The sequence below is a fragment of the Colias croceus genome, chromosome 4 (assembly GCF_905220415.1).
Source record: "Colias croceus chromosome 4, ilColCroc2.1".
Lineage (NCBI taxonomy): Eukaryota > Metazoa > Arthropoda > Insecta > Lepidoptera > Pieridae > Colias > Colias croceus.
The window spans coordinates 12,004,690-12,014,574 of record NC_059540.1 but is presented as its reverse complement, the minus strand read 5'-3'; the positions used below and the strand labels follow the sequence as shown (position 1 = coordinate 12,014,574).

The 9,885-nt window shown below is 34.7% G+C and overlaps 1 protein-coding gene across 1 annotated transcript; it reads right to left on the bottom strand.

The window, feature by feature from the left end:
- Nucleotides 1–8,438: 8,438 nt before the first annotated feature.
- LOC123691153 (prisilkin-39-like) lies at nt 8,439–9,451 on the bottom strand. The gene is made up of 2 exons (XM_045635412.1): nt 9,329–9,451; nt 8,439–9,099 (listed from the first exon to the last, which is right to left on the bottom strand). The coding sequence occupies exons 1-2, from the start codon at nt 9,344–9,346 to the stop codon at nt 8,524–8,526; spliced, it is 594 nt and encodes a 197-aa protein (XP_045491368.1). The 5' UTR covers nt 9,347–9,451; the 3' UTR covers nt 8,439–8,523.
- Between the last annotated feature and the right edge of the window lie 434 nt (nt 9,452–9,885).

Below are 9,885 nucleotides of genomic sequence, written 5' to 3'. Positions count from 1 at the left end.
GCTTTATTAATATAATTGTATCACCATTGAATACCATGTTTAAAGCAAAATAAAGATTTTATTTATTTATTTATTTATTTATAAATTAAAAATCTATTAACATTTCACTTAATAATATGTAACAAATAATAATATTATAATGTAATCTTTCACCAATCACAGAAGGAAGTTCATTAGTCACGATTATGGACTAGTGACGGGCGTTATGTGAACGTCTGTACAGTTCCGTACATAAGGTTTTTTTTTAATATAAATAATAATTGTTATAATTTATAGATATAGCCGAACACTGCGGCTTCACTAGCAATGTGGTTAAAAATGTCAATGAGCTAAATTAGATTATAATTTATCTATTCACCAAATTTTATACGAATTCCATCACCCTCTTATGAAAACGGTGACGAACGTCCGTCTCCTCTATATCCTCACCATTTAGAAGAATATTATATCATTCTAAAATAAATACAGTAAGTATTAAAAAAATGTATCTGTAAATTGCTGTATTATTTCTTTTTAGCAATTTATGATTTTAAATAAAATTTTAATTATTTTTGTTAACATTTTTAAGACCCATTGTTATAAGAAATTATCCTCATGAAATATTTTAGACATATCATGTATAAGTTACAAATGTATTCTTGACTCGACACGTTATGAGAATCGTATCTTTTTCAGTAAACAATGCAAGTAGATATTAGTATAATTTCATGATTAAATTTGTAATTCTATTTCTACAAACAGTAGGTACAATGTATAAATTTGTTAACAATTCGCAAACTACGTAGAAAATTGTATGTTGTTCCTTACTTAAGTTAAGGTTATTTAATTTTGATGTATCATTAGAATTTTTATGTTTGAATATTTAAATTATCTTGAACGATAATAGGCGGAAAAAGCCGAGCAGCCTCGCGAAGCTGTTGCTGTGCAAAGCAGCTTGTGAAAGCGCGTGTGACGTCATTTTACTCTACCGAGCCACGCACACACAAATATTCTATGAAGTCCTGGGTCCCCTTGTGAGATATTGGGCGGATGCCTGATACATCTGTTTCACAGATCGATTTTCTTTACAGACAATCAAGTGATCATCCTTCTGTGTCCTGCCAGATTGAATAATTTTCATTGTCTCTACCGGGAATCGGACTCAGGACTCTACAGTTCTACGCTCATGCGTTAACCACAGAATCAAAAAGCGCTCGCTTGTGGAGACCCGCCTGTTTTCGTTCAAGATAATTTACACATTCACACATTAAAATGCTAACGATATACCAAAGTTGGATAATTACAGTAATTGTGTATGAAACTCGGTCATTAGGTGAGAACTGCTTATGTTAATCAACATTATGTAATTATTATCTCGTTTGGAAAGACGCGTTTTTGACATCAATACGAAATAAAAATGTTCAAAAAAAAGACGTGTGGCACTCAGGGACTGCCGCGGTAAAGCTATTGCATAGCATGCCTTCAAGCCACACCTCCGCCCGTCGGAGTGGGGAGCGTGAGGTTTTTCGTTACGCAATTTCTGGATTCGGTCCCCGCGCTCAAGGCCCGCGATAGAAGCTATGCAGTAGCTTAAAAATACAAATAAAAGTTATTTTTACTGACTATTCAGTTTGGATTTTAGAGTTGAGACTCTTCTAATAGATAGTATTTAAAATAATAATCGATAACCGTGCAAAAGTAAAGTAGAGCTTATATTTAGACAAAAATAGGTTTTTAAACCATTTGTGAATTAGCAAAAAGTATACAAGAGTCCTAAACACAATTTCCACAGTTTGTCTCTACCAAATACCATGATTTTTCATTAAGTAAATAAAACCGCTAATGAATTTTTTCCATTGTTTTAATATTTAAAATGCTTAAACTTAAAATTGTTACACTGTTAAATGATGGATTAGTTACTATATCATTACTCACTTTCCTAAAGGTTCATGTCATTGACTTTTGACCGGTCACAGTTCAGACTACGAATATTGCAGTTTTTCAAATTGACGTCAATTTTCAAAATGGCTGCCGTAGGCATTTTGTTCGTTCCTGAACTTTGCGGTCAAAGGAAATTGTTATTTATTTGAATTATGCCATATTCAGATTGACCTTTGGATAAAACAAATCTAAATACTATAAAATAAATAGTTTTACTTGATTTCCATAGACATTATTTTGAAGTTTTCTCAAAAAGTCGTAGACCATCTAAACATAATCATGAGAAACAGGAACATTCGAATATAATTACGCTTAAAAGAACGCTTTTTTTTCACGGTGCCATGCCAGTTCGTGGTAAAATTATATTTTTTTACATGTATGTTTGAGAAAATATCTTCATTGATGACAGGGGATTGCTGATGGCCTGTAGATATAACATACGGATGGACGGAACAGAATTAGTTCCTGGTGTTATGCACGGAACTTTGTTACTTTCTCATACTAGGTATATATATGTATTATCATGGCATATATAGATATACTGTTTTACTTAACACTTCGACTTCAATAATTCTATAAAGTAAGACCTTGCAAGTCTTCATATAGCTTCAGCCTAGGTTTGTTTAAGAAAAAATATATCATTACTACATAGTATAAAACAAAGTCGAATTTTTTGTATGTTATACATTTTTAAACTATGCACCGAATTTTTTTTAATAGATTGATTCAAGATGAAGGTTTTAGTATCTAGGTATTAGCTAGGTAATATTATAATGCTGAAGGGTTTGTTTTTTTTTGGTTAGTTAAACGCGTTTATCTTAGTAACTACGGGTCCGATTTGAAGAATTCTTTCAGTATTAGATAGTCCATTTATCGAGGACGGCTATAGGCTATATATCATGACGCTTAGGCCAATCGGAGTGGAGCAATGCGAGAAAAACCACTGAGACATTATTATGTTTCTCATTTCCATAATACTCGGGTACCACCAGAAGGACGGTACCCGGATCTTTGGAAGGCTTACGTGGGGACACGGATCCAACACGCAGAGGCCCTTTGAGACTTTTAATGTGTTGGGGGACACCAGCCGCAGCCTGCCCATGACTGCACTATAGAGATACAGCCTATAGAGATACAGCCCTAGGCAGTCCGCGGCCGATGTAGGACTATTGCAGGGTATGGAAATTTAATAATTGGGCTATGGATTGGGATGCTAAATGGACTGGTACTGGGGACTATGGGAAACTATGGCACCTGCCTTTCTACTAAAAGAAAGTAAAAATATGTTGGCAGGTGGTGACTCGCCCTCTCACTGTATGGGCCCCCGAAATAAGTCACTGCAATAGTGCGACAAGGGGGCAACATATTGTGAGCAGCTAAGGGTGAAGAGGCGTCCCTGGACTTTAAACTCCGATCACGCGCTCCCTGAGGGTCCAGCATCACGTGCCCACTCGCCACTTACGCTTCGCATCCACCCTTCGAGCTAAAAGCTCTCGCGACTCCACTCTGGCCGGCTGGTTAGGGCAAGCCAGAGGTGGGGGTCCTGTCCTCGTCAGGCTTCACTCCGACCGGCCGGTGAAGGCAAGCCGGAAATGAAGACAGGGGCCTCCCCCGGGAGCACTCGGTTCCAGCGGGGTCGCTACTCCCCGACACCCCGCCACAAGGTGTCCTGCGGGTTGACTGATTGCACGGGTGGAATATCTATTGTCACATAGACAATAGATATTCCAACCGTGGGCGATGGGGTCGTCACATCCCTACGCCTAGACATTATTTATTATTATAGTTTTACTAGCGGTCCGCCCCGGCTTAGACGTGTTTACGTTTTCTCTCCTTAAGAAACATTCTAGTACTTCAAGGAATAATATTATAAAAAAAGAATTATCAAAATCAGTCCACCCGTTCATGCATGATGCCATGACCAAGGGAAATAGATACATATAATGAATATCTATATTTAATATTTATGTATAGAAAGATATATTATCTTCTTTATTAGTGTGAAACTACTAGACAGAGGTAGTCTTCGATTAATCAATACTAAATAAATACACATTTCGCGGTTTTTAATCTAAAACTAACAAAAACTAATTTGTTACAAATGTTATAAGTCGTGCTATACATATTAAAAAGTTAATAAATTATCTCATCACGGAATATTCATAAGATAAAAATTTAATTTGACCTTTAATCTTTTTTGCGTTACCAGGATCCAAGAAACGCAAAGAAGATTACTCCAACACGCATTAAACGCTAAAAAGTATTAAATTATAGATTCCTAGTAATAAATATTGCAGATTTGCCAAAAAAAAAAAAAACAATAATAAGTGGCCATTAATATAACTAAGACGCGGAATTGAAAACTATGAGAAAATTCTCAGGTATTTGCATTCAATTGAATACGAGACAGTGAAAGTATTTTTTGAGATGAACGCAAACATTAATTTATGGAGACTAAGTATAATGTATATGAGTCACGTATGTAAATTGTAAAACTGATGAAGACTGAAATTTATATAGATTTGAATTAAAAAAGCACTCAATTCACTAACTACTTTTATACGTTTTTTTTTCTACTTTTATCATCATAATATGCAATTCCAACAAGAATTATTATCGATACAAAATATAACCTAACTAGCTTTCGGCCCGCGGCTTCGCCCGCCTTGTCTAAAACCTAGTAAATTATATACTAAAACCTTCCTCTTAAATCGCTCTATCTATTAAAAAAAAAACCGCATAAAAATCCGTTGCTTAGTTTTAAAGATTTAAGCATACATAAGGGCATAAGGACAGAAAGCTACTTTTTATACTAATAGTAGTGCTTATGACAGATGCAATGTATTTTTTATTTTATTTCTTAAAAACAATTTGATGATGCGTCAGTTACTTAAGTCCAGATAGGAAAATAAAATTGAGTATTTTTTCGGAAAAAAAAGCCTTAAATAATCTAAATTGATATAGGGAATTGTTACGTAACAAAAAAGGTGTACAGTGTAAAGTAGTTGGGTAAAGCTGAAAGCAGTAGCTATGTTTATACTTTGGTACTAGTGTATTACGGCACGATATGTAGAGTTAGTGAAAGTCAAGGACAGAGCGTATGTTTGCAAATTGGCGGTAAAAGTAAATAAAAAATCTATTCAATATAATTATTATGTACAGTGTACACCAATAAAGCGTGAATGTTAAAATTATATTACATCCAATACAAACTTTAGAACACCAGAAAAATAATTAGTATTACATGTGGATTTAAAGTAAGTATCTACGAAGTTTCTAAACACTAATAAAACTTAATAAAGTAAAAAATACAAAAACAATTTAAGCTTCGAAATATCAAAGTAATAAAGTATTTATTATCATGTCTTATAGAACCTAAATTGATCTGAATAAAAGTAAATTATTAACCTCTAATAACTCCAAATAATATCAAACATATCACATTAATATACATATTTCAATCATGTAGTCACCTGTGAACAGTTACACAATAGAAATCAATGCCAATAATTAGACATCAAAGCGAATTAACATCGGATATTATGTATGTATGTGTAATATCAGAAACCAGTGTGACTACAATCTAAAGAAAGGCTTGCGGGTATGATAGATGGATAGTTGAGAGTGTATGATTGATAGCGCGACAGTCGCAGGACGCGTTCATATGGATTATGGACTGGAAAGAATGCGACTAAAAGTCGCGAGTGATTTAGGAACAAACGACTTTAATTGAAAATTTGTAGAGCATATAGAGCAGTAGTAAAGAATATAAGCATCTTTTATATAATTATGAGACAGAGGAATGCGAATAAAAGTCGCAAGAGAGAGGTCGAGGAAAAAACAATTACTTTAAGTGAAAATATTGTTAATTTAAAGTGCTATCGGTTTAATTAGAAATATACTCTATTTAAGCAATAAATGTATTTAAATAATAAATATTTTTGAATTGTTGTTTTGTTAAAATAAAATGATGTTCAATGACCATTTTAGTTGAATATATAGTATTTTTAACACTTCAATTTTAATTTTTGTATTAAATGTATTTTCAGTCATTATGAACACACCTTAAGGCCGTGTACGCGGTCCGTGCGCTGTTTGGCTCAAATATGTGATTTTTCAAACCAGATTGTCCATCAACCACTTATCTTACAAACATATGAATTACTAATAATTTTAGGAAATTTTATTGTCTATATAGTTAGTTAAGAGTTTTTTTCAATTAATACAGTATTTGTGAATACCATCAAGATAACTGAGCCGATGATTACTTGATTTCACTTTTAGTGTCAATTTCGAAGCTAAAAATATCTGAAATTGCTGACAGATCTAACACACATTTTTTTTAACTAACTGCAAAAATCCTTATGAAAATAGTTAGTTAAAAGATTTTTTTATTTTGGACTCCTAACTTACGAAATTAAAATCCGAACAATGTGAATTTTTTTAGAAATTATAGTCGACAAAATGATTATTTTCACCAAGATATTTGACTTAGTTGAATATAATTTATACATATTGCAATAAAAGAACGTATTACTTATAAGATAAAATTTAAAAAATCAACTAAGGTACCTCTATTATTTTTCTACAATTTTTTTAAAGTACTATAAAACACTGCGCGCGACCCGATTAAAATCAGTCGGCAGCGAGCCTTTCCAGAGAGAGGACATGTTGCTCGGCGCTCTCCTGTGGACCTATGCTGTTCATAGTAAAAGGATAGCGCAAGCCGCGATCTATCGTAATAGATCGCGGAGATTTTGACTTGCGTTAAATTGAATAAGCCCTCTTAATAAGGAAAGGATTCGTATCACCTATTATTTGAGAGCAAAATCTGCAAGCTATACACACCGCTATTTAGATTTTAGTGTCGATCTAATCTTCTAATTCTAAGTTGGTATTTTGACTAATGGCCTTATAAATTTTATTATCGGTTCGGTAGTTACAAATCTATATCTTCTAATATTATAAACAGGAAATACTTAGTTTAATATTATGATTTGCTCGAAAATAAATGGCTGATTTTAAAAATCATTTTACGATTGGAAAACTATGTTTTTACTAATTAACACCTTGTTTGATATTTGCTGTTTGTTCCAGGTCAATCTGGGTGAAGCCAGGATGAGCGAAAAGTGGCTTATAGACGCATATATAAAGTTAATTTCAATATTTTGTAAATAAGATTTTTTTTATTAAAATATCTTTATCGTATTATTTACTAAAAATTACAAAATGAGTCTAATGACATCGAAAAACAACTATGACCTTAGCGATAGGTAACGGATAAAAAACTTATTAATATAATAATATAAACGAGTAAAAGAATTATATAAATGATCCCACACATTCGCGGCAATTAAAAAAGCCTAGTCCCGTATTAATATAATCAAAAGCCGCGACCGTTTTTTGGCAATATAAACTTTCGCGAATAAAATATCATACAAATACCACTTGGCGCTTGTCAATTGTGGTAAAAGGTTGCATTTTTGGCATAAATACCGAATTGTTTTGCCAATTATACGCTGTTTATTTTATTCAGTCGCTAATTATGTATAATTTTCGATAAGATACGCACATTAACCGTGATTCATGCTCATTGCCTTTCGTTGCGATGTGATTTATTACATGCATGGACTGTACGGAAGTAAAGAAAGTCATCAATTAAATGGTAAATTAAAAATTAAATATAAGAAGACAAAAGTATTTTTACCCGACGTTGTGCTCTTAAAAAATTATAATATTCTTTATCCGACCGATTATACACACATGTCATTCGTGAAAGAGGAATAGAGAGATTTATTTTATAACGTTTATATAAATTATATGTAAATTACAGTTAGGTAAAAATCCTGCAAATTACTTAAGCTTATTTCAAATCAAATAAAATTATGAATATTTTATGTAACTATAATTTGTGAACATTTGTTTGATCATACGGCCTTTAAAAACGAGAAAGCCACGCTCGAATAACGCTAAAGTGGGTTGAAAAGTATCAGACGTATCCCAATCTGCACCAGTTTACGCAACTGCTGAATTTTTTGTCTCGATATACTTTCGAAAGCTCGAAATCGAACTTGCGATTTACATGGTCAACATAACCACATGCTTGCATAACCCATTTCGGTTCGGGAGAAAGTGCATCATAGCTGTATACCTACATCACTATAGAAGTAGTATTATGGCTATAAATTCGCTTACGATGGCGCAAGCGACCCCGAACGGGTTTCTAATATCGATAATCCTTGTGCAATTATGTGAAAATACAATCAAAATCACATCTGTGATATAATAACGATAGCGTCAAGGATGTGAAGCTGTTACTGTACTGAATTATTTAGCGGCCGAACCGGCTCTCGTGAAAGTAAAAGTGAATTTAAAACAAAAGTGAATTGCGTAACATCTTTCATTGACATCTTAATTCGATCATTAGCGAGGCCTTGCGATGCATTCGCTCGCGCTAATGGTATTTTCGACTACCATGTATGGGTTTTGCGTTTACCTTGCGCAAGTCAAAAACGGGCTATAAAAAAGATAGTTTTTTATTTACAGAAACTTATTAACTAATATAATACAGTTAATATTTCGATCACAAGTTTGACTATTTTTTTAGTGGGGGACGCCGTAGGACGACGAGACAGAGGGGACGCCGTAGGAGCCGGAGGGCACGCCGATGGTCGAATATCCGGACGAGCCGTGACCGCTGGAGTATCCGCCGTGACCGCCGGAGTATCCGCCGTTGCTGTAACCGCCCGAGTAACCGCCGGAGTAGCCGCCGGCGTATCCGCCAGAGTAGTCTTCGACGGCTTGGTGGTATTGGGCGACCTGGATGCCCTGTTGGAGGGATTCAAGTTCGACGCCGACGATTCTGTCGTGGGGCACGCCGTAGACGGGGGCGGGTGGGCCGTAGTGGGAAGAGATTCCGTGGGAGATACCGTGGCCGGAACCGGAGGATTGGTAGGCCTGGTTTTGGATCTCATCCTTCAGGATGATGTGGCGGATCTTGTCCAATAGATGGGGGTCGATGTGGTAGCCCTCTGAGCTCTGGTGGCCCACTGGCACGGAGGAGTAGTGGCCTCCGCTGCTGAGCACGGAGCCAGAGCTGCCATGGCTGTAGGATGGGGCGGAGTAGCTGTAGCCCACGGGAGGTTCGGCGACGGCACAGCCGATTAATGCCAATGCGACCTGTTGACAAAACAAATTTATAAGAACACTGTAAAACACTTTTTAGCGGTCTTTTTAACGCGATTTTAATTTAAGTTTTATTTAAGAGAGGTTATTTAGAATTTTTGAAAATTATATGATTTTGACGATTGAAATTTTGAACCGAATTTGCACTCCAGAACCAAAGGACACAATTGATCTAAACACTCTCACTGTACACTAAGGATCACAACACTGCATTCCGACTTACAATGGTCCACTTAGCCATATTGATGCGATCACTGTGGAAGCTCGAAGGTATGTGGTGTGTCCAAGAATGGCAAGCGCTTATATAGCTAGTAATCTGTCGTACCTTTTACCATCCGCGGCCAGAGGACGAACGTTGCTTACGAATAAAGCGTGCTCGTAACCTCTGAATTTAAATCTGTATTAATATTTTATCTTAATACACTTTCTTGGAATACTTTAAAAGAGAAGGTAAAATTAATTATTTACAATGTGTCTTTAATCTAAATATTTTTGAGTTTTCTAGTGATGTAGATAATATCGCGAATTTAGTGTTTCAGACATGATATATTCTACATATTTTAAATTAATGGTCGCTTGCATTAAATGCTTGTCTGAATAAATTTTATTCGTATTTTTGTTAAAAACATAAACACAAGATAAGAGCTGATTTATATTAGGTATTTAATTATGTACTTGTTCAAATCTAATTTAAATCTATAATGTTTGTAATTATATTTCTTTAAATGCTTACACTTTATAATGTTTAAATTTTAATTTCACGATTTAAGTCTTACAAAT